The 25785-nt window shown below is 38.2% G+C and overlaps 4 protein-coding genes across 7 annotated transcripts; 2 read left to right on the forward strand and 2 right to left on the reverse strand.

Annotated features, from left to right (window-relative positions):
* The first annotated feature begins 1046 nt into the window (after nucleotides 1–1046).
* LOC107216721 (mitogen-activated protein kinase kinase kinase 12) lies at nucleotides 1047–17647 on the forward strand. Of its 2 annotated transcripts, XM_015653996.2 has the most exons (14): nucleotides 1047–1439; nucleotides 4257–4429; nucleotides 10392–10657; nucleotides 11246–11432; nucleotides 11549–11740; nucleotides 11946–12104; nucleotides 12220–12487; nucleotides 12605–12831; nucleotides 13065–13224; nucleotides 13319–13486; nucleotides 13565–13962; nucleotides 14067–14282; nucleotides 14361–14556; nucleotides 14664–17647. In XM_015653996.2, exons 2-14 carry the CDS (start codon nucleotides 4287–4289, stop codon nucleotides 14787–14789), a joined length of 2706 nt encoding a protein of 901 aa, XP_015509482.1. In that variant the 5' UTR covers nucleotides 1047–1439; nucleotides 4257–4286; the 3' UTR covers nucleotides 14790–17647. The 2 variants fall into 2 exon arrangements, with proteins under 2 accessions (XP_015509482.1, XP_015509483.1); XM_015653997.2 differs by lacking the exons at nucleotides 1047–1439; nucleotides 4257–4429 and adding an exon at nucleotides 6544–7211.
* On the reverse strand, nucleotides 17548–21937 carry LOC107216719. Its single transcript, XM_015653992.2, has 4 exons — nucleotides 21779–21937; nucleotides 21339–21674; nucleotides 21017–21226; nucleotides 17548–20349 (listed from the first exon to the last, which is right to left on the reverse strand). The coding sequence occupies exons 1-4, from the start codon at nucleotides 21872–21874 to the stop codon at nucleotides 20179–20181; spliced, it is 813 nt and encodes a 270-aa protein (XP_015509478.1). The 5' UTR covers nucleotides 21875–21937; the 3' UTR covers nucleotides 17548–20178.
* On the forward strand, nucleotides 20444–24153 carry LOC107216718 (DNA primase large subunit). Of its 3 annotated transcripts, none has more exons than XM_046733209.1 (5): nucleotides 20444–20642; nucleotides 22419–22725; nucleotides 22827–23092; nucleotides 23167–23738; nucleotides 23905–24153. In XM_046733209.1, exons 2-5 carry the CDS (start codon nucleotides 22547–22549, stop codon nucleotides 24151–24153), a joined length of 1266 nt encoding a protein of 421 aa, XP_046589165.1. In that variant the 5' UTR covers nucleotides 20444–20642; nucleotides 22419–22546. The 3 variants fall into 3 exon arrangements, with proteins under 3 accessions (XP_046589165.1, XP_015509477.1, XP_015509476.1); XM_015653991.2 differs by lacking the exon at nucleotides 20444–20642 and adding an exon at nucleotides 21953–22066; XM_015653990.2 differs by lacking the exon at nucleotides 20444–20642 and having other exon boundaries at nucleotides 22214–22725.
* On the reverse strand, nucleotides 24088–25785 carry LOC107216700 (magnesium-dependent phosphatase 1). Its single transcript, XM_015653960.2, has 4 exons — nucleotides 25473–25785; nucleotides 25099–25156; nucleotides 24771–24992; nucleotides 24088–24683 (listed from the first exon to the last, which is right to left on the reverse strand). Exons 1-4 carry the CDS (start codon nucleotides 25513–25515, stop codon nucleotides 24521–24523), a joined length of 486 nt encoding a protein of 161 aa, XP_015509446.1. The 5' UTR covers nucleotides 25516–25785; the 3' UTR covers nucleotides 24088–24520.

Consider the following 25785-nt stretch of genomic DNA (forward strand, 5'->3'; position numbering starts at 1 on the left):
TCATACATTTTCTCGTGTATTTATTCATTATTCGAAGGGCTGATTCACCCTAAACCTCTCACGTCATTCGGAGGCCCTTTGTGTACACCGCTGCCTCCCATTCTTCCTTACATCACCTGAATTCTTTATCAACTGTTTCGTCACCCCGTTAAAGTCAGGTGGCTGAAACCTTATCTATAACGTCATAACTTGAAGAAGGATGTATATGAAATGATAATTAAATAAGAATTTCGGCACCGTGTTGGCTCGAATTCCTGGAAGTCTTGAAGCTCGCGAATGTCGATAAATTCAAGTTATTTTTTTGGCGGTATAACGGGCTTCGGGATCCGCAGAGTGTATGATAGTATAGGTACGAGATGGGGGTTGGCGAATAACATCCCTCCCCCCAATACTCCGTATAAGCAATTCTGTAACGATCCCCGGGAGTTCCAGGAACTGGAAAGGTTAAGTCACCGAGAAACTGGGTATGATGTCACTCGGGCTTAGGTGTGCGTGGAGCTCGCACCATGCCTATAGGTGTATAAACGCAGAAGAGAAGACCACCCTCTGTAATATTGCGCACAGTACGCGGCAGCAACCCTTGCGCCGACGGTATGACGTCACTGGACGATCGACCGCCGACGAGACGGGGCGACTCTACGGCTAAGGGCCCAGCGAACGAGCGGGAAAAGGACGAACGTTGGTGGCAGGGTAGACAGCGGAGGAGCAGGAGGAGAAGGAAGGCGGCAAGACACAAACTCTCAACCTGGAGTAAAGCGAAGGGGACTCTACCCGGCGCGGACGTTCGTCGGGCCAGCCGACGCCGTTCCAGCGTGCTGAAACCTGCAGGCAAAGTGAACGTGGCGTTGGGTTCGAGCTGCCTTTCAGCGCTTAGGAAGCGCAAGGAAGCGGGGAGAGGCAAGAGGCGAGAGACGAGAGAAGCGGGTCCGAGAGAGAACGGATCGAGCTTCGTATGCTTCGGCTTCGGCGTCCCCCTGCAGGCTGAAGGCGTTTCGAGCTAGTGAGGAGCACGCACGCGACGACGCTAGGACCCGCACCACCGGACAGCACCGATGTTATACGCCATTTTGTGTTAGTGTCAAAGAGACGCTTCGGTCTCGACTATCTGTCTTCGCGGGGGTGTTTTTTTTTATTTATATTCCTCAAATGAATGAGGTCTCCGTGGTGGACATTGTCGTGATCAAGGAGGTGTGCCAGTGGAGCGAGGCACTATTATCGAGGTGCAGTGTGTTAATTTCGTACGATATTTTATTTTATTAAATACCTATCGGAAGAGAGTAGAAACAGTGCTAGAGGAATAATATATTATAATTGATCCGCGAGATAATGAACATAATTCGGCGAGAGGCGTTATTGAGGTGAAGAGAACGACGCTCGAGCCATCCACAACAACAAAAAAGCCAACAACAGGATTTGAATACATTTTGCGCGACGGCCAGGTAAGAGAAAAGGACACCAGTTTACACGCACGTCTCTATAAAACACAACTACGCGTATTTTTAACAATCTGAAATCTACTTCGCCCCGGTCACAAGCACTAGAATGTTGGTTTACGCTAAGTGAAAAAAGAAAAAACCCAATAACAAATGACCATGCATTTACCTACGATAGCTGGACCTTGCGCTGTAACGATATTAAATTGTGTAAGGTATTAAGGCAGAAAGTGAAAGCCTTTAACTAACGCCGCGCGTATGTTATACTTCGTAAGTTGCCGCTCTGTACGTGACCCGAGAGATATAGATTTGTTAACTAAATGATTGCTATATTTTGGTAAGAATTTGTCAACATCGACGAGTCTGCTTCTCTCATCGCAATCACTTTGAAATCATGAAGATTCTCCTCAGCAGTAGATACGAGCCCTGATCGTTCTCAAACGCCGGTTCATCTACACGCACACTAACCACTTTCCACACATGTACGCCACAGACGTCTGTACAATACCTTTACACCTTCAAACATTCTATAACTACCTGCAGCGGTACAGTCCGGGAAGACTTCCTGCCCCTCAAGCACCTGAGGGTCTGATCGCAGGTCTCGCATACCTGCCATAGTTTGTCCCGAAACAGGTTACACAACGACAGAAGAATGTTCACTCTTTTTTTTCCCTATCCTCTGCATAACTCAATCTTTTCTTCTGTATGGTCTTATTTTTACCATACCCACTGTTTTGATCCTTACTACACGTACTGCTCTACGTATTAACTCATTGTCAGCAGACTTACTACCTGTGATTTCATATTTCTCTACGATCCCTTCACGAGTCAGACATTAAGATATGAATAATGAATCATGATTACTGCGAATTTACAATTTATATACACAATATTAAACTATGCTGCACAATTTACCTGAACATTGATGTACGTTCAAAAAAAATCCTGCAAATGGGTATGATCAATCACAAATTGCGCTGGTCAAAAACACATATCGTTGCTGAACACTGCGGAAATATGAATGCCTGGAAAAACACTGTACGTAAGTGCAGCATTTAGTGCAACGATTTTACCGTTTCTCGAATAAACATTATGGGTAGAAGAAAGAGAAATAGTAAGTGGAAGAAAGCCCAGACATGTACCGTTACTACAGAACCCAATTGTTTTTACCCACAACACAAAGATAAGTCTACAGTTCTTGAATTGTAGCAAATCCATTCTAAACAACAACATTCACTATACTTAATATTATTTGTCCACGTGATCAACACAGTGAATACTCACTTTCTGCATCATGTATGTACCGATTTAGAATTGAATACACGCATACACGCAATCATAATCAAACCAAAGAGAGGTGAACACGCTACTGCAACGATAAAAAAAAAAAGAAAAAAACCCCATAACAAAAAAACAAGGCCCGCAAGCTTTATGAGCAACGCAAACTACGTGCATGCACAATTGACTCACCCACACTTATGAGACAAACCAAAGATAGGTGCTCACGCGAGTCGCGGAGGTGAGTAGTACTCCACGGCGTACTATGCTGGTCAATGGCTTTGGACGACCATGGATTATATTGTATATGCGTGCAAAGAAGAAGACGCACCTAACTAAGTCAGGCGCCGAGAATTTTTTCCTACCAAAAAGTTTAGAATAAGAATGAGTCGAAATCGAGGAATGAAAAAACGAATGCATCGCACTGCTATTCCACCAAGGAGAAATTCCTCCCGCAGTTGCTGAGATACACACAAACTGTACTGCAGGCAATGAATACAGTAGATATGGTGGGACAACCGCAGAAGAGTATATTTTCAGTCATTCATATTGTATACACAGTGTCCGGAAACCCGAATGATTTCTAACAGCGATAAGGACTAGTCTGCTTGGTTTGTTCCTGGCGCCGGGGTGGACGTTGGCATAGAAGTAATAGGAGTGGCCGAGGGGAGACACAGGGAGGGAATTGACGAGAAACAAAAGTAGTGTGGTATCGTAGTGGTGGTAGCGGTAGTGATAATGGTAGTGGGTGTAAATAGTAGACGCCTGGTGGGCAAAGTGCACGAGGGTAAAAGGGACCCCGGTCGTATAGCCGTGAACGGAATGAAACGAAATGAAATTGCACGGGGCCAAGAATTTCGTGTACCTTGACGGACGGGACTAAATGAAGGGGACTTTACCCCGAGGACTGCTGCACACTGTGTGTACAGTCGTCACGAAAAGCTTATCTCTCTTCGAAAACAACTATCAGGGTCCTCTATCCCTTGTCCAGGTATATATATACCTGGCTAGGGACTAACAACGTGCCAAAAGAAGGAGTAGTAATCAACGATATTATGCCTAACAATGAGTTTACCGCCGAACAGTTTGGCTGGCCTGACATAAAGAGAATCCCAATATATGATAAAAGGAAGGAACTTATAGAAATTGGAACGAGAATCCAGTAGCTGCAATCTGTTTAGTTACATTTCGGTGTTGGTCAAGAATGTCAAGATACACAGAAGAGTAGCTAGCTCATGCTGATGCGATATGCGTTTTTACTCAAATACCAACGATGGAAATTCCTGCAGCGTACGTTTCGAGTCTGCAAAATGTGATACAGTTATCAACGATACGATAAAGCAGACGCGGATAAAAATAAATTCAAATTCAGCAGTTTCTGTAACGATATCCATTGCTGCAAGCAAGAAAAAATCCCCGTAGTCGAGATCTACACATGAATTCATAGTCACACACTAACACACTTGGTTTTTCGCCAACTACCACTTTCAGCAATGACCTCCCCTGACGGTTCTAATCACATTTGGCTTCTATTTTCGCCTGCAGGATTAGGACGGTGGAAGCAGGGGCGCGAGAATGCGCACCCCGGCAGAAGCAGACACGCTGTCTCAATCCGAGGCCTTCGCCTTCGATACTTCAGAATTGGAAAAGGCGGCAGCTGCTGTCAATCAGGTTGTTCTGTCCGCCTCCCAGCCGGAGACACATATTTTTACCAACAGGTAAGGGGTTTCAAATACTATCCACAAAAGCGTGGGGGTCAAAACTTGGAAGGGACAATATTTGGAATGGTCGATATATCGAAATTTCAAACATGCAAAAATAAAATAAGGAAAAATGAATTGTTCGAAATCTTGAGCCACTGATTAGTAGTCATTCTAATCAGTGACACTTTCGACAATAAAAATGTCGAACAATTCATCTTTCGTTATTTTATTTCCGCACGTTTGAAATTTAGATATATCCGCCATTCCAAATACTGATCCTTCCAAGTTTTGAACCCAACTCTCAAAAAAAACCTTGTTTTTCTATTCACGAGAAAATATTCGACCACCACACTTTAGTATCGGTTATCGATGTTTTTGTACTACGTTCAACAACTAGTCTTTGCTCTGCATCTTTTCTGGAGGAATTTCATGTGCAAAAACTCGTCTGCATAAGATATAAACTTAGATGCAGTGCATAGCGTATATGTATGTACAAAAATGCCTCACCGCCGCCGTACACCATCAACGAGAATATATAGTCTGGAAATAGCTTTACGTTGCGGTTCAAGCCTTTTGTTTCCTGTTTTATAGCAGGATGTAACTACTGAAATAGAACGTAAAAACATCGGAGATTTTTGCGCGAATAAGATAATATGATATGGTGATGTTATTTGTTGTTTTTTTTTCTCAAAACTGCTAACAAATTTCCCGCGACTCTGTATAGTATATCGGACCTGTTATTCAGGCAAAGTTGGCGTCCTTGATCCCTTCTCTAAAAACCTGCACCCGAATCGAAATATCCGTTCGCAAATTACAGACGCGATGAATGCAAGTTTTAAAAAATTCTACATCTAACGGTAAAACACTATATTATTAAGGGCAACATTGAAAAATTGTAATAAAAATGTAGTGATCATGTAAAACCAAGTAATAATAATACCATACAAAGGGATATAGCAGCGCATCGTTTTTTGCGCGCTTAGAGTGTCACTGGCATCTGTCTGACCTTCGGTGCAAAGTTTTAAAAATAAATCCTACAAGTGTTTACAAACGAAAGACCAAGGAGATAAGATTTTTATACTCGGGTTAAATAATAGATATGGAAATTAATTGTTAAAATATCGAATGGTTTCGAACGATTGTTAACTGAGAAGGGATGAGATTGATAATCTAATTTTCACGGACAAACGAACCACTGTTGTAAAAGAAAGAGTCTCAATGTTTTTATTCTTTCAAGGCTAATTAAGTCTACCATTTTCACCAAGTACCGAAGTGTCAACTCGCGAAACCTCAAAGTGAATATCAACGGTGACGAAATTTCGGAGCTTGCTGCATAACTTATCTACGAAAACAATCGGACGTTGTGCTAATCGTGCAGGTGTCTTTGCTCGTTCCAGTGTATGCACCGTTTACAGCTCGTATTAACCATCTTTACCTTATACTCCGCGGCCATATATCTGGAAAAACACCTTGTTTCATTACGATTTGACATTACATAGACAGAAAAAAATAATAATAAATAAACAAAGAAACTCGTGTGCAAAATGATGCGAGAACTTTTCACGCGGTCATTATTGGAACGCAAAAACTTCAGTTTTACGACAATTCCCTCAAAGAAGCCAGTTTTAAAAAAAAAGAAGAAAACGGAACAAGCAATCCAGAAACACTTGCCGAGTTTTTTCATCCCGAAGTTGAAATAATGCGGAATCGCAGACTCTAAATATTGCAAAACACAGTTCAATGATCGTTCGAGTTTAAAATTAACACTAGTAGAAGATGTCCGAGGCTCACAATCTGTCGCGTGTATGTAACCGGGAAGATTGCGAATAGGCGTATAATCCACAGATGTCTGCATAACACACTACTATACATACCTAGACATTGATTGCTGTGAGGCTAAACAAGCGGCATGATCGGGACGGACGCGGCAGTGGGGATTGAGTAATGAAGATATGTACCTACATGTGTTACTGATATGTCGAGTAGGTAGAATGTACTGTGTACGTCAGTTGAACGTCAAGGCCCACGCGAGTTTCGACTTATCGTTCGCTAATAGGCCTGCCTGTCTCTGTGGAAAAACAAGTCGCGGTTTAGTGGGACTGGTTGTGGGAGTTTTACCGCCACGTTATACACCACAATAGTGAGGTTCATGTACTACTGCCACAGACGGTATGCAGCACATTGGCATCGGTTCTGATGGGACCAGAGTTTGGACTTTGGCGAGAAGTTGAAGTGGCCAGGAGCAAGAGAAAAGAGAGTGAGAGAGAGAAGGGGGTGGAGTTTACGGTAAACGGAATCGACAATCGACAGTATCGCTGGCGCTTTCATTGGTGGCATTTGTACTGAACAGAGTTTGGTGCCGCAAGTGAAGAGATAAGTGGTTGGAGGATAATCGTTGAGACTGCGCAGAGCATCGTGTGCCTTGCTTGTTCCTTTCTTCGTTATTATCATTTTTCTCCTTTCCTCATTTTGACCGTCTCTTGACTTGTTTCAGTCCTGCCAGTCTCTGCCATGATTTCGTTTTTATCTCGTTAATCTGAGAGCTCGAGAAGAATTCGGCTCGTCTCGGTTTCTTTACTTCCTCCGATTATCTGAACCCTTGGTTTTCCTTCGCATTGCCCAACGTGAAACGTGATTATCCTATCATTCTCTGTTACACCGCCAACCGTCTGTGATTGTGATATTGCAAAAGTGTGAGGTGCGGTCCATATGTTTGAAACGAAACAATGGTGTTTGCAAGATTTTTCGTCAAAAAGACACACGATGACAACACGGTACCAGTCAATCTCACCTCGAGGTGAGTTGAAGGCCACCATTGATAGTAGTCCGTACTTCTAAATGCAACACGTCTGCAGACAACAAACCGCTGGAATGTCTCCCACTCGCGTTATGCGATAAGCGGGTTATAATGGCCTAGGCATGGCACGTACCTATACTACACTGACAAAGGATGATAGGCTATTGGCCACAGTACGATTTACTCTTTAAAACATGCAGTAGGAAAGCGACGCTTGGCGTATCATTTTTACTACCTCCGTGATTAGTTATACCGAAATGAAAAAACTTGCTTCGTTCTCGTTATAACTATCTATATATGATCATGGAGCGTCGAAATAATATGCTATTGCTATACCCGTTGACGTCAAGTTCACTTCGTTTTATCACTATGTACTTGTACCCTAGTAACATTCTGAGGTAAGTCCGCCTACAGGCTTCAACTGCAGACACGATGTGTCTACTTCCATATTCGACTACGGGATTAGGACGAAGTTGGTAACGTTACTCTGACAATTCATTTTTAGGAGAATTCGTTATTTCGCACCTTTAGGATCATCTGAAATTTGATAAACAATGTTAAACAGAACATACTAATATTTTTCAAAACCAACTCCTTGAAAGTCATTCAGAAATTGGCACAGTAATGATTTTTTTCCTGATGTTTCGTTACCTTAACGTTACTAACTTCAGCCTCGTACTACGGGTCTGACATCAGAATTTGCATTATTCGAAGTCTATTGTCAGGTGGCAAAAAGTTGCTGTCGGGAAAGATTCCGTATTGAATCTGTAGTGGAAAGACTTCCCACAGAGACAGTTCAAATTTTTGTAACTGAAGGCAACGCTACTAGGGTATACACAACACGGTGTGTAAAGGTAATACTCATCTTTGCGGGTAATTCAACTCGCATCAACTTGCCTTCAATTCATTGCAATCAAAAGATAAGACCACGGCTTACGCAAACTCGCGAGATTTTATAACAGTTTAGAAATTTCAAGCACCGTGTACACGACTGTGTACAGTGTATTAGACCTATTATACTGTATACAGTTAAACCGATTTCCAAAAACAATTAAGTTACGGGCGAATTTACCGTTAATTTTATACCTGCGCCACGACAATAGTCATCATGTTGCCTAAACACGCGTAAACAATGTCGCTCAAAACTCAAGTAAAGAGAAAGTAAGAATATACGGTTATACGATGTCGAATGTTTATACAAGAGGTATTATTTATGGTCAGAAATGGGGGTGTCTATTTGAACAACCATGATAAAATAATATGCATTCCATTTTCATCGGGGTCTTAAGTCTTACCCAGCGCTGACCCTTGTTTCCCAAATTCTTTACGAATAAACACAAATAACCGATTTCCTTAAACCTCAGCTCCGAGTTTCTCTTCCGTATGAATATACGAATTCTTCTCTTTATAAATCGCGTAAAAATGTAAACTTCTCTGTCACCAACCTAATCGAGTCTTTCGAAACCATACCAATCGCTATTATGAATCAACGAATAAGAAGAAAAAGTATAGAAATCACTTGCACTGTTGTTCACATATTGAGAAACGGAGAAAAGCTGCTTCAGTTATGGTATACAATATTACGCTGTTTCATTGTTTTGAACCTTGGTCTCGTGGCCGCAGCTTATGACGGGAAAATACATAGAGTAAATTTAACCGATGGACATTCCATCAGATTATATAAATAGCAGTGAAAAATTATCACTTGTAAATTCATCGGCACGTGAGACGAGTGAATTGTCATGACCGTCGTCAAAATACGTCGACGACGACATCTGTCCTATTATCCTTCTTTTATCTCAACCACCTTTTGTACAAAAATTGCCGTAGTAATACTGAATCGTGAAACACCTAGAAGAAATTCACACAAGCCTTACATATACGTGCGTGATAAATATCTGCTGAATGTTACGCAACTATTCTACCGTTTAATATTCGGATGAAAATTCATGACATCCTAATGATCTGCAGAGGAATACAATCGCGCAGTTGCCATGTACGATATGTTTAGTCGAGTTTACTTAGGAAGGCAAAAATTATTATTATTATACAGATTAGGGAATACACGGCTTCCGTTGTCTAAAACTCCGTAACGCCTCACTGTCTCAATATTTGAGTGTTAAATCGCTTGCTGCAAGTGCTGTGCATTTTTATAGTATATACCAATAATAAATATCGAATGGACGCTGGTTTTTTTAAAATGGAATGTGAATATAACGCAACGAGGAGCAATAATTACGTACGATAGGAATAGCGGCAGATACCTTCCAGCACCTACGTCACAATTGTAAGATACTATTCTTGAGGAGGAGGAGGAGGAGGAGCAGAAGGAGGAGGAGGAGGAGGAGGAGGAGGAGGAGGAGGAGGAGGAGGAGGAGGAGGAGGAGGAGGAGGAGGAGGAGGAGGAGGAGGAGGAGGAGGAGGAGGAGGAGGAGGAGGAGGAGGAGGAGGAGGAGGAGGAGGAGGAGGAGGAGGAGGAGGAGGAGGAGGAGGAGGAGGAGGAGGAGGAGGAGGAGGAGGAGGAGGAGGAGGAGGAGGAGGAGGAGGAGGAGGAGGAGGAGGAGGAGGAGGAGGAAGGAGGTGGTGGATCACAAATGCCACCCACTTGATATGATCGTGACGCAACTAACGTCAAAGAATAACGAGATAGTAGCCTTGTTTGTATGCCATACCCCGCGAATCTCCTGATCAAATATGAAAGTGTTTACGTCCTGCATCCGTATACATATACATTTGTATTATACAATGTACAATGTACGAGAATGGGAAATACCAGTGATTTATTCATATTATAATTATAAATTTATACTTGTAAAACAGGAATTAGTTCATAATCTGCGACAGTGACGTTATTAGCCGAGATAATTTTTACGATATCGAGGAAGAATAAAGAAGAAAAATGTATGATAATTACTTCAGGCACGATGTGAGAATCGTATAGAAAATAAAAATTTCTCTAACCGCTCATTGCTACAGTATAATTAAATAGAGGATAAAAAATTTAAACGATCATATCGTTTCGAGGCCCTGTTTATTATTATTTTTTTTTTTCCTTTTGTTAGACGACTTTACAAATAAAGTTCGGTAGTTCTCTCGCGAAGAAACTAGGCTATTTTTTTTTTTTGATAATTAAATTAAGACGAACGAGGATAATATGTATGAAAAATTTCGTGCTTCCAGTATGCTGTGTATTCAAGAAGAGCTGGGGCAGCTGAGCGGCATTGCTGGAGGACTAACGATCGCTAGTCCTCATGAAATACCATTACCTAATAGCAGTACTACGGAGAGTAACAGCAAGTCGAGCGGGAGTGGAACAAAGTGCTCCCCCGTTTCTGGCACTCTAGACGCTCAAAGATCCGGCTGGATCGAGGGTATTTTCGGATGTCTTCGACCAGTTTGGACGATAATCGGAAAAGCTGCCGTTAACGAAATTAAAGGACACCAAAGTATGTTTTACTTTATTATAACACTCGCCAGTTGTTAGCGAAAATTATCAACGTTAACAAGGAAGGTATCTCAAGTCGATCTCTACGATTTCATCTCTTTTTTAATATGTTGTAGTAGACTAAAAACTAGGCGACAAGTATTTTTTTTTTTTTTTATCTGCTGTTAAACACTTTAAGGGGGTGAAACTATTTTCTAAAGTAAGGCGTGTCGAAGGATGATTTGGCAGATTCACCCAGTAGAACAATATTTTTTAACCAATCCAACTAGAAGATTTCTCATAACGAGAAATGAAAAATGCAATTTACTCAATTAAAAACGTCCCGTGACATACCTTACTTTGGAGGGTGATTTCACCCTCTTAAAGTGTCAGATGGCAAATAAAAAAATAAATACGAGCCGCTTAGTTTTTAGTCAACTGTAACATATTAGAAAAGAAATCGAATCGAAGAGATCGAACCGGGATACATTCCTTATAAAATGAATATCAAAACTCGACAAGATTTTGCTTGTTGAGGTGTATTCAAAAATGTAATAATATTGACTTGTAAACGATATGTACTTATTATTGATCGTATAATTATGTTCAGCCAATGACTGGGAGATACCGTTCGAATCTATCAGCGAATTACAGTGGCTTGGTTCAGGAGCTCAAGGTGCGGTGTTCAGGGGAAAATTAACCGGGGAAATAGTCGCTGTGAAAAAAGTCAGAGAACCTCGTGAGACTGATATACGCCATTTGCGCAAGCTCAATCATCCAAATATTGTAAAATTCAAGTAAGTCGCTGCTGCGTGTTAAAATGTCATTAATAATTAATACCTGAGTCTTGTGCAAAAATTGATTTAAAAAAATAAAACGAATATAATCAAACAATAATGTTGATCGTTTACAGAGGCGTCTGTACACAAGCACCATGCTACTGTATTGTCATGGAGTTTTGCCCTTATGGACCACTGTACGACTTGTTACGCGCCGGAGAACCCGTACCTCCACCTCGTCTTGTTTCTTGGGCGAGACAAATTGCAGCTGGAATGCACTACCTGCATTCTCACAAAATTATTCACAGAGATTTGAAAAGTCCCAAGTAAGAACAATTGTAGTTTAGTCCTCTCGCTAGTTGGTATGTGATGAACGAAGTTGCAAAGATTTTCACAAAGAAGACGAGTATCCATTATTCAGTCTGAAAACCTCTGATCTTCTTTCGCAACTCGGATATATTTAAAAATTTTCAACGCTCACCTTAGTCTTGGCAAAGTTTCATGGTAGTAATAAGTCATTACGTTTTCCAGTGTATTAATTGGTCGTGGTGAAGTCGTAAAAATCAGCGATTTTGGAACGAGCAGAGAATGGAATGAGATTAGTACGCGGATGAGTTTTGCAGGGACCGTCGCCTGGATGGCCCCAGAGATTATCCGAAGTGAACCTTGTTCTGAAAAAGTTGATATATGGTAAACGATTTTATTTATAATTATTTGTCACTGCAAGAATATGTGTATAGTGGATTTTGGAATGAGAGCTAGGCGTTCGATGTACTTTCTTACAAGCATACTAACCAATTTTAAGGTCCTACGGAGTTGTGCTGTGGGAGTTACTGAGCGGAGAGATACCGTACAAAGACGTAGATTCCTCGGCGATAATTTGGGGCGTGGGTAATAACTCTCTTCATCTGCCGATTCCCGCCAGTTGTCCGGAAGGTTTCAGACTTCTGGTGAAACAGTGTTGGGCTGCCAAGCCGCGTAACAGACCATCCTTCAAGAACATCTTAATTCACCTTGACATCGCAGCTGTGGAAGTGCTCAGCAGAAAGCCTGACGAATATTTTAAAACACAAGTAAATATTTCTCTGTTTTAAATTGAAGGAAACTGTGTAGTAAAGGATGAGACGGATTTCTTGCACGCTGGCAAACCTTGTGTCTGACTTTTCAAATACACATTTAACGATCCTCAGCAATCCTGGAAGGAAGAAATCAGGGTGCATATGAAGCAAATGCAAACTAATAGTTGCAGCACACCAAGGTTTGAGGCAGATCTTATTCGTCGCAGAGAAGATGAGCTGAGGCATGCCCAGGATATCAGGGAACATTACGAGCGTAAGCTCGAAAGAACTAATAATCTCTACTTGGAGCTGAGCGCTGTTTTATTGCAACTTGAACAACGCGAACGAGATGTTGTAAAGTAAGTAAAATAATACCCTCGACACTGACACTGTGTCTCCCTTTGAATTTCGAATCAACGATGGAAATTCCAAATTATTTACAACAAGAAAATTGAAATTCTATTGAAACCTGTGTACTTCCAGCACACCAAATCATATCACCATGAAAAATATATCCATCAATCGTCTCAACTCTATATTCCAACTTATAGTTTTGTAAATAATACTATAGCCTATTGTCCAATTTTTATAGGAGAGAACAACAGACTGGGTACAAACAGTCTAAAAAACGGCTGGTACATCCTTTGCTCAAAGCTCAAGAGAGGTTCCACCGCAAACGTAATCCAACAATAAACTTGTCTACCTCATCAACACCAACGACTCCACCTTCTCCTTCTGCTGAATCTCCACAGGTGAATGTTTATTTCTCACCTCCAATAACCCATTATTTGAGAATTAGACTTCGTTATCATTAATAATTGATTATTTATCATTTACGTTCCGCAGAGTCCAGTGAAAGCAACTTTATATACGCAATTGAATGAATCTAATCAACCAGAGACGGTATTGGCTCCCAGCAATAGCTTTAAACAGCGTAAATACAGACATCGTAGAGTAGGTTCAGGTTGTGGTGTCAGCTCAAGTCCTAGGACAAGTCCGCACCATGAAAGAAAAGTAATTATCATCACTGAAACAGACGTATTTTAACGAAGGAAATTAAATGATCGTACAAACCTTCAATATGGATTTCAGAACACTGACGCAGCTCATCATCGGTATGTCGATAGTCAAACTCAAACAGATGTGATGGATCTGAGCGAAACTGATTTCAGCCCTGTTGCACAGACTGTCTCTGTAGACAAATTTATATTGGAATTATCCAGCAGGCAATCGTCGTCCAGACGCAAATCCGAATGCCTCAATGGCAATACCATTAACTCAGAAACTCACTACAGGATGCAATCTAGTCCCTGTTCAAGCCCTGAACCACCCGACGAAAATCACATAAACGGAAACGAACGCCTTAGAGATTGCAGCGACGACGATAATCTTGAAACCCTTGGTCGAAAAGTCAGCGAGATACTTAATGCCAACAGGCTCATATCGTCAATTGATAACGGAAATTGTGACGATGTTATTATATCGCACAGGTAAGGAAGAGGGCCTGTAAGAAAAAATTTTCACTCGAGTATCTTCCGGAATTTCCATTTTCATGGAATACTAAATTATTTTTCGATGTTCAATTTTTCAACAGGGGAAAAGATGAACTTATGAAACTGCCAGGTCAAATTTGTGGAATTATAATTAGCGGTACTGATGTACACAATGATTCCGACCTCAAATCGAAACCATGTTCAGACAACATGGATTCTCTCTGCAATCACGAGGATGAGGCGTGTGATGAGAGTTGGTCCGATGAAGAAGGCGAGGATCCTAGTTACACCTATAACTTTTCTCTTAGGCGTAGAAGGTTCGTTTACCAAACAGTGAAACGGAATCTACAAATAACAGAATCGATTTTTAAACATGAATTTGTTGATCCCTGCAGCATTGCGCGGAGGCCTATTGGACCAGGTTGCAGAATGAGAAGAACCAAGCAAACGCCGACAAACACTGAATGTGTACTAGCTTCTGATGAAGAAAATACTTCAGAATACTCACACCCACCATCCAGTCAATCGTCAACTCTAGAAAGCAATCCGGATGTCCAGCGAGTATTGCGACACATACAACATTCACAGAAGGTAAAAATTTGACGAAATATTTATGAATGATAATTTTTTCGTCTACCATTTTTATCATACCTTGAGAAGCGGTGTATAATGTTAATTTTTGCTACGTTATTCTACAGAGAAAAGTTCTAGATGACGAGGGCACTTCTGACACATCCAGTCAATCGGAAACCGACGAGGTCAGTGATACAACAATTGCATCACAGCCGGCAAAGGCGTCTGTAAAAATTGAAAGCACTGTATAGGGTAAAGTAGTTTGATACAGAAAAAGAAACAAAAAGAAAACCTGAATTATAGACTATATAAAGATAAAAATTCGCAGAGCATTACCATAACATATAAGGAAGTTTGAAACGTTGACTGAAGATTTGAAATTAATGAAATCAATAATGTATCGCCAGGCAACTGCTGGATAACAACGTGTCTTATACATTCTCAATACTTTCTATGCAATAAATCGACTACTTTTTATATGGTTTATAAACAGGGTAACAAGGAGAGAAAAAGAAAACACAATAATGCCACATTGTTCCGAATATAAGCCGAGGATTTTTGTCGTTAACTAAGAAACACACCCTGAAATACTGTATCAGAAATGAGAGTCGACTTATACTCGGATCAATACGATTATTGTTAGTTGTTTTTTTTTTTTTTTTTTTTTTCAAAACAAGCGTAGCGAATGCTTAAGGATGAAGTGAACCATGCTCACAAAACCTTACTCGAATTACCTTAAATACGTTTTGTCCTTTTCACTCCTTCAGCGAGACCAAAAGATGAGATATATCCAAGTTGACTCTAGTAAAGCTTGTGAATGTACGTCTCTCAGTAACCCTCGGAAGCCTTTTTGATTAGTAATTCTTTCACATTCCATAAATACACACGACTCAAGCGACGATGAGTCATGTAAAGGAAAAAGTCAAGTACATGAATTAAAATAATATCAGAAGTAAGAGAAATAGAAAAAGTGCCATATAGGTAGCTATAGCGTATTATGTACAGTATAAGACTTGTTAACCGACGACTGCAGTGAATTAACTATAACAAATAACGAAAACACCACAGCCCTGAGCTTTATCTGAAAGTAAAAAAAAAAGTCAACACGTTATCAAAGATTATCACTACAAAATTTGTATTATGGTTCACGTGCTTTGCAGTTTGTTCCATGCAATGTAAATATAGACGAATTTGTAGTACCTTTTTTTCATCTACTTTTTGTAGCACCGTTACACATGTCAAAGTAAGAAACTCTAAAGAGATTCAATTTTTAAATTGTATGAAAAAAAATTATTCGTTAAATTTCGATTTAATTTACATAGTTCCTTTTAGTAAATATTTTAGTCAATAAATGTTATCGTTTCGTGTAAGTAAATCCTTACTTGTGAGAGCATAAATATAGGAAAGATAAAATGGAAAAATTTAAGCGCCAATTTTGGTAACAGTAAGAAATGTGATGAATGAAATTTTTGGAAAATGTACTCAACTCATCTGGCAAAAGTGATTGAGGATTGCCGTTTTTAAAAGTAATGTATTGATGTCCTAAAATTTTCACTTGTCGGGTGCCTTATTTACTCAAAATGAAAATAGTATTCATGCTTATTGAACTTTTGTGTAATAAAACCAAAACTTAACCGAGTGAGATTCCAAAACCACTTATTGAATATAGGTATCAATAAAAAGATGATGCGAAAAGTACAAGATTAGGTGATAAACGTTTGAAAAATTTGTCCTTAGCTCTGGAAAAATGTACTTAAAATAGTTTCATTAACTTTCAAAATTGTACAAATCCTGTGGCACCTTATTTCGTTAGTCTTAAAAAATGTGATACATTTTTCAAAAACTGATAAGTAAATGAACAACAATTGATTAAGTACACTGTATAATAAATATATCCGAGTCAATGAAAAATCCATGGTTGCACTTGGAATCTTGCTAATTTTCCTGCCAAAAAATTACCTAGAAATGATTATTTCTCCATTATATCTGTTAACTTTTAATCTCAATTTCGCGAAATTCACTACCTACAAAATATTGTAATAACGAAAATGGGTTCTTGTATTTGCTCTCAATAATACTTAGATTATAGTGATTTTTATTTTTATTCAGGTAACTCGGTCGTTGAACATATTGATTAAATCCCTGATAATGTCTAGCCAATAATTGAAACCCCTCAACCTGTATATCTATGTTGTAATTTGTGTTTAGTGAAGATTCAGGAAAAATGATGTAGCCGATAGAGACCCTATAACTATTATTACCCTAACTGTAACTCTAAGACATAATCATAAATTACACATAATGCGACCCATCATGTGACGTTTACTCATTCTAACAATAATATTTATTTCCTAAAATTCCATTTAAAAAGTGAGTTCCAAGAAAAATTGTTACGCGAAGTATGTTCAATGTGTACTTCGATAATTGTCCCTAAGTTAATTATACATTAAAATTACAATATTATACAAAATTACTTGTAAGGCAGAAGAAAAAAAAAAAAAAAAAAAAAACATGATAAGTGAAAGAAATTATAAATTTATGAGTGCGTTTAGATTACATTACAGTTAGTCATCGTTGCAACAATAAACCTTTTCCAATCTGATGTCTAAGCATCAAATATATAAAATCAATAATTGTGTGATGGAAAGTTTTAATATCCGCAAAACTTGATTCCAATTTTAAAATTTCCTAAAATATATGTCGCATACACTTTTTTTTTATTTTATTTTACTGCAAATTCAATATTTTGAAATATTAAAATTTTTCCTCTGTAACGTGTAGACTCAACTGTATAATGTTGATGAAATGTAAATCGTTTGAGAGAGAACGATATTGGGAAAAGATTTCTTTAACAAACTATACGCAACTCAAAAAGCATCTTATTAGAAAAGGTTTGTTATTGAAAAGATGTAAAGAAATAAGTGCCTACAGGCAGGTAATTAAAGTGACAAAATTATATTTCTTAAGACAACTTATTGGTTTAGAAATTGATTGAAATTTTTCATAAGAATTATGGATGACATGCAGCAATAGATGCCTTTAGCATCGAGTAACTTGTAATCATGTGTGTAACGCAAGCATATTATTCTATGCTAATTCCAAAACAAAACTAGAGGAAATATTTAGACAAGAATGAGAAAAAAAAAATATTTGAACATCACTAACAACAAGATATACACCAGTTTGAAACGACGTTTACAGAAAGCTAACAGAAATAATAATTTGCATTGCATTCATCTCATGTACCTGCTTCGAAACTCAAATTGCCTTAATGACAATTATAATAAGCATGTAAATATAGACAATACATCTGCAATTTTGGAAAAAGAGATGAAAAAAAAGAATAAAATAGAAATAAAAAAAATTAATACGAACCCAAGATACGATATGATATACATATATGTGTTATGCTCAGTAAAAAAGGAATCACTGTCCTTTGATATGTTTAGGCACATGTTCAGTTTATAATGCCCATTATGTAATAATGTATCCACCGAATTTATGCGTAGTAATAGGCTAAATAATTTCTTTCACAGAGTGGCAGCTAAAATTGATGACTGGTTCTGTAGTCCTATAATCTTAGAAACTAGTACACAAATTTGTATGTTAATTCTATACATACAATAAAATTCTTTACATCCGTATACCGATATACATGTGTTTACATACATATGCCTATACATGTATCTTCTTTCATCGCACTAAATAACCGTTGTCTCAAATTCAAGGATTATTGAACGACTAAATGTTTACAATTTTTCAAAGACAAATCGATTATTTTATTATAATTATTATGTATTCACTTTTATACAGCTTTAAAATCGTTTTTACAGCACATATCTCTACATAATATTATCACGTACCACATGAAGCTGTATTCTTACCAGCTTACAAGCCAGTGAATCAATGGTTATTTAATTTTTACAGAAAACTTGTAAGTATACCTTATATTTACTTTGTCTAATTTACAGTTATACATTATTAAAGATAATACATTATTTTTCTTCATTTCTCACATATGTAAATTCATTTCACAAGCTTGAATGTACATGAATTTAGATTGGTTTTGATTTAAATGAAAAGTTTGAAACAAACATTTTTTTTTTTTTCGTCAGAGGTACTGCATTTGATAAATTCTCGTGATGTATTAACCAAGTGAATGAATATACATATATTATTGGGTAGACAGTTTACAATTAGAACAAAATATATATGACGTTTATAAATATATGTTGATATATTTATAAACAAACTAATATATATATATGTAAATTTACTCTTGATTATTTTAGATAGAATTGATAACATCTAAGCAGACATTTATATCTCATTGTCAATTAAAGTACATTACAGACATGCAATAATGTCGTGGATTAAGGCAAAGCTAATCTTTCGCTAATGACTCTAGAATTGAAAGTATATCATCAGAAGCGTCGATTCATCGTGTAATCGACATGTGATATACATTTGTATGTTTGCATGTGAAACGAAAAATTTTCGCAATAGCTTAAAAAATATGAAGAACGAATGATTGAACCGCAAGAGAGCTTTGGATCAAAGTATTTTTATTCGGAGGTAAGTTTCGTTGTCACGTTTAGTAATTACTAATGAGTACCTGAATATTAGGTAACAGAAAGCATGAGATTCAATGACAGCCAAACTTTCGTTATTGAATATTGCAATTAACTTAGTGAATTAATGATATAAACCATGAACAAGTTCATTAATTGCCTTTTTCAATTCAGAGTATTATTACTATCACATAATGCTATGTTCAGATCTTGCTTTGTAGATAGAATTGAACTCGCATGATCAGAATTATAGCCTGCAACAACTATTCAGTAAACGGAAAAAAATTTGTCTTTTTTTGTATACTTATTTCTTCACGTTAAAGATACAAAGTTACTGGAACATTGACGATGAAGATAGAGAATATCTAGGGAATCCTATATTTAAGTAACGTTTTTGTATCACATTTGTAATTTAGTCGTTAACTAAATGTCGAAGCAAATCCAAATTTTAACGAATTAGTTAAAATCAAATGTGAATTCCATTCCGATTTCATTTAATTGAGAATGATTGAAAGGATATACTATATTTCAGTGTGGTACATAGATACATGGAACATAAAGGAACCTCAAAATCAGTGAACTCAACGTCATCTTGAATCGAGTAATGGCACAATTGGACAGTCTAAAATCTTTCAACATTGGTCATTGGCAATATTATCTGCATACCTAACATGGAATATAGATTTTCTTTTTTAAGCCTGTGATTAAAAAACTTGTAATAAAATCATACTTTTATGTTACATAATTCTTGTAGACAATGTATGCATCAACATCAACTGTTTGTACATCTGGCAAAAGAGATAATTAAATGCAGGCTTGGAGAATCAAAGAAATGTGCTGGCATTCTCAAATCTATAAGAATGAGCACAAAACCCGTGTTTCATGATGCCTGTAATATTGGACATGGGCGTAAGAATTTTTCCAGGCTGCGTAAGGAAAGAGACCAATTAAATTCAGATTTAAATTTTCTTCGAAAATGTGCCGTTTGAGTATAGGGCAAACGTTATACATATTTATCGAATAAATAAAATAATAATTACAATTTTCCTATAACGAAATTCTAACATGTTCACCAGTAAAAAGAGTTTTGAAGAAATTCTGTGGTCGATCTGTATAGCGAGGAAGCGCTCTGACGTAGACCAGTAAAAAGAGAAACCACACCGTCCTTTTCTTCCTCCCGTTCATCCTCTTCTGGCAAATATTCAGGTAGTTCTTCACAATCTCCGGCCTCTGTATTTACCTGTTAAATTAACAATTCGACAAGTGGTAACAAGCACTCGTGCCACTTATTTCGTAATCTATACAAACTCCCAAGATCAGGACTGGTAAAACGACTGAGCTGGCAGTGTGACTTTCAAACTTAAACATGCGAAAGAGAATTGACTGTGAGATATATACTTGCGGTTAGAATTTCCTTATTTTTGGAGCTACACAAACGTTCGTTTAAAATGGCACAGAACAAGGTCTGGAAGAATTCCTTGGTTCAATTGAAGATATCTGAGGTTCACACCTTATTCGTTAACCTAACTCCAGGTACATGTTTGCACAATTCAATAAGCGTACAACACACAAAGAAGAGACGCAGAAGAAATGTGTCGTCAACAGCATCAAACGAAACAAAATCATCATGAGTTTAATCAAATGGTCACGACTATAGTAATTGGTTTCTATGTTGCCTAATATCAGCAATTCATTCAATATTTGATAAACAAAGTGGAACTAAAGCGATAGTGAAATAATTATGGAGTATCACACATTAAAAGATATGGTAAAAGTTGGGTAAAACAAATGCATAGCTTAATATTCAACATTCAAGGTGAGTACATTGCCATTTTTTTACACTGCGTTTCAAGTAGTGATATTATCCATCATCCACAAGGTTGATAAAATCTGACTGAAAAACTTACCAGCTTAACTAAAAACTCCTGGTTGTATTTATTCCTTGTTACTAGCCTAGCCTCCATATTCTCGGTGTTGTTTTGAATAATTTCAGCAATTTGCCGAGCTGTGAGGCTACTCAGAGTTCGCATAGTAACTCGCTGATGTTCGACGTCAACAACGAGCGATATCAGTCCGTCAATTCGTATCAAAGTAGCTTCTAATTCAGCTCGAGTTTCCTAATAAGAAAAAAATGTTGTGGTTGTTTCTGTTAGATGTGAAGGTAGGATATTTATTCAGATAGAGACGCCAATTAAGATCAAGTTTTAAGACATCTTCTAAACTATGTACCGGGAGCAGTCCGTGTACGTGGAGGACGATGACATGAGTTTGTAGTTTCTTAGGCTCAATGATTCGCCGGCATCGACTATGCAGGTTGTAGATAGGTGGTTTTAGTCGTTCGATATCGTCTTTGATGCACCTAGCCTGTTTAGCGAGCTTCGGATCGTTCTCAGCGTGTTTGTTAATAACAGAATCGAGTGCCTCTCTGACACCAAAAGTAGAGGTTATGTGACAGTAGTTTTCAACGTTTTTAACGAACATCTCGAGGGTGTCAAGTGCGAGTTTAACGACCTCCGTATCCGGCATTTCGAGGACATAAGCCAGGTAGGAGAGGACGGTTTTATCCTGTGAGAATAAAAAAAAATAGAGAAAGAAGATTACATGATCAGCATATCGGAAGCAGACAGGCGTCGAATAGTCGAAACATAGCGAACATGATGTAATCTCACTTTTAGCATAGTGTCGTGATTGGAAAAATTCTCGGCCAATTTATTATACGTCTCGATAGTTTCCCTTAATTGATCTTTGTCCACAAAATCATCCATCTTCGATCGTCGCCCCAGCTGCTGCACCGAATATTGACATTTACAACTGCTTACGAACTTGCAGTCACTCCGCTGCAGGCTGCGGCAGACAGCTGGGCTCACAATCAGCGCGGCCCAACCACGGCGCAACGCTCTTCCTCTCACAACACACAATTCCAAAACCACGGACTGCGAATGAATCGCAATACGCAGGTGGGGGATACGTCACCACGGCCGACCACGACCACGGCCAACTTACTCGCAATTCTCGCGTCCGAAACAAAACAAAAGACTAAACCGTTACTCAAAACTACCACTGGTGTTGTCTGTTATATCCATTGAAATTCGAATCTACCCGGAAATCGTGCCTGAATTAGAAAACAAAAGACAAACCATTACTCAAGAACCATCACTGATCCGTTGACTGATCAGTCAACGATTTATCTATATCCATTCGAATCTACCCATAGATCGTGCCTGGATTCCAAACAAAACAAATAACAAAACAATTACCCGACAACCACTACCACTGATCTATACCAATTCAAATTCAAATCTATTCCAGAGATCGTGGCTGAATTCATGATGAAAGGCTGGAATAGTTATGAGCAACAATTAGTCAGCAGTCGTCAATAAGAAACTGCAACCTCGATTCGGGGCCTATTGGGGCCCATTCTCCATATTCTCTCGTAAATGTTCTACATCCAACCCCCGAGAGGGGTTCTCGCCTTCAACACACTGACGTCCTGTATTGACACACGGATCGACTACCTCGAACTTGTTTACGACAACAAAGTTGACAGTTTTGAGGGCAACATAGAATATCTATTCGAGGGTTCAAAATATGACAGAACTGGCCATTTCACTTTGAGGTTAACCGAGAGCTACTACTGGTTTTTGCTTATCGAATAATAATCAGAGTCCTTTAAATCGATTATTACATGTCAATGATCACTTTACCGTCACGTTGTAGACTCCTGGCCTCAGCATCCAACGATCTGTGGGCCTACTGGGTGACAAGGGAAACGATTTTGCTCGAATATAGGCTGGGTCATGTTTCCCAGAGACAGATACACCGCATGTTCAAAAATATCCAAAACTCTGTAGAGTCGACAATGGAATATGACCCACTCCACGCAGCGCTGCACAAAATTAGCACATTCTTTTTGCAACGAGATATATTCTCTCATATAATTGGTAAAAATCATTCCAACTACTGCGAAGACTACAGCGTAAAACGTGCGTTGAATAATCTCTCTCCACTGTATGAAAATCAAAAGACACGCATCAAATATTTACTACTCAATTTTCAGTCAAATTTCAGACAGTACCAGATTTGATAAAGAAAAGGCTTGTCGATCTTCGAGAGGGCGATGCAATAATATTTTGTTCAAGATGGAAACAGCTCATCAAATCATTATTCAAGTCTCTCCTATGGAGAGATAAAGCTAATCTGGAGAAAGGATGCCTGACAAACACGATAAAGTCGGACCCTCGATTGAACTTTATCCACCAAAGAATAGAGTTGCGATTGATGAAAGGGGGGCAGATCGGAAATAGTAGAATAACTGTCAATAACATAGATTCGGAAGTTTATAACTTTCCCCTGTGTATGAGCCATTTACACTTCACACTACGCCGGCTTCATAGACTCAGTCACAATGCACGATTTTACTATAGTCTGTTCTTGAAAGACAGTGGAATGACTGTCGACGAATCCCTAGTATTCTGGAGACTTGAATACTCACAGCCTCACACATGTACTTGCTCATGCTCTCACAACTGGCAGTCCGATACTCGTAGATTCACTTATAGTATCAGGCATTTGTATGGGCTTGAAGGTTCTCGCAAAAATTATAACACTCCAAATTGCAGTGTCATTTGCGTAGGTTCAAAATTCTATCCTTTTGTAATAATTTCAGCCACATCATTCCACAGAGCTTGAAATTACAATATATTTGAAAATAGATATCTTGGCAAAAGCCTCACCATTCTAAAACTACTCAGCTCTAGGAAATGAATTTTTAACTTAGCTTTAATTTTTTTTTCAGAATAATACAAATGGGCCAAGATACGAGGGTGGTTGCCCTTTCAAAAGCTTTGACAGAGACAAGCTGAAAGAGCTACTAAGACGTGTTATGAAGCAAAGTAACATGGACTCATATCTGGATACTTTTTCGAAACAGAAACCGGAAGTTGCCTGTGCATCTTTCTTGAAATCGCAACGCATGAAAAACATTGACAACACATTTATTAACAGCCCGGTACAGTATTATCAGCTAATGAAAGAATACGATTGAGTTTATTTCCTACTTTTAGGAATGAATGAAGACCACAGACTGAAGTATTGTTTAAATTTGTATTGTTCTGTTTGATCTTTCGTTTGTTTGCTTATACGTCATGTCTGTGAACCGATCAAATTGTTTATAAAACTTCCACTAAAATATCGTATATGTCTATACGTATCTATTAGTGTATTCAGAAAGTGAATTTGTAAATATATTTTATATTATACATTATTAATTTAATCTTGATTATTTTAACAAAATATCGATTCGAACAATATTTCAATTTGTTACGTAATAAAACGCATCATCATTTGAGTTACTGAAATATTTTGAAGCCAACTGAAAAATAATAAATTATTTAATTTGCCTATTATTGCAACTACTGTGCGAATTGTCGTAGACCATTTTGAACAACTTCTTTATTAACACCATTGCGAACCAAAATTGACGTTACACCCATTTTTGTTAAATCCTTGATGTTTCTTTGCTCATCGTCAAAAAATAGCATATCAGCTAGATTGACGCCAGAATTTTTTTGGATTCTGAAAAAGTACAGAAAGACAAAAGTTAATACCTATTCCTGCAGTATCCAAATGATGATATTTCAAAAAAACTGATCGAGATCTCACTTTGAGAAATGTGTTACTTTACAGCCAGGATAAATTTCCTTGTATGTGAAATACTTATCCCAGCCTAAAAGATTCAGCAGTTGATTAGCTCCCTGAATTTCTCCGGTGCGCGATGCCACTCCTAGTTCATAACCGTCTTTTACCAGCTCCTTTAGAACCTCCGGTACTTCAGGGTAGTATTTAATTTTATGATTCAGAGCGTCTACTACTTGATCACCGTTTCTAAATTGGAACAGATGCGTAAATTACTGTCAACGGAATAGGCGGAGTTAGGGCTGATTGAGCAAATTGCAGGGGAAAATTTTTGAATCCTGCAGTCAATACAAACCCTTTCCTGAAGGGAGGCGTTACGTGAGTGTCGACCCAGAACGGCCATAAAGTATAATCTGAGGACATATATTATACTGATATTTAGGATGTATTTTAAAAATTGTACTATTCCTCAAACGATGGACAATGCAGAGAAAATGAATAACAGGTGTCTCAATAGTCATTCGTGACATTACAGGCAGGTCTATACAGGATTTAAGTTTGCTGATTGGTCACAGAATGTTTTTCATTCATCGCAGAGTGTTGAAAACTTAAATGCCAAAAATCAAAGTGAAGTTCAATCAGTGTTTTAGAACGTAAATTACGTACACTAAGAAGAAGACTATCTTGTAATGAAGTGATGATTTTTCTAATTTATGGTGCACATCTAACCTAAGTCAAAAACGATTACGCGTGGCCTTTTGTCGGTCGACATTTTTGCGGATATACAAGACCCAAAAATAGCACCAAAGCAATACTAAGTTACCGAAAGGTAAGACTCAATTACAGACGAAACGAATCGATAATTCTCTGATACAAAAGGTGTACACCCTTTGAGGGTTAGATTATTGTTAGGTTAGGAAATCAAACAAATGCCACAATTCAATGCAGTCAAAACCGTCAAAACCACGGAGTAGTAGGAAACAGACAACACTGGAACAGCACTCGGCTCAAAAGTTGGTCTAGTTATGACATATTGGGGCAG

Source organism: Neodiprion lecontei, chromosome 2 (genome assembly GCF_021901455.1).
Source record: "Neodiprion lecontei isolate iyNeoLeco1 chromosome 2, iyNeoLeco1.1, whole genome shotgun sequence".
Classification (NCBI taxonomy): domain Eukaryota; kingdom Metazoa; phylum Arthropoda; class Insecta; order Hymenoptera; family Diprionidae; genus Neodiprion; species Neodiprion lecontei.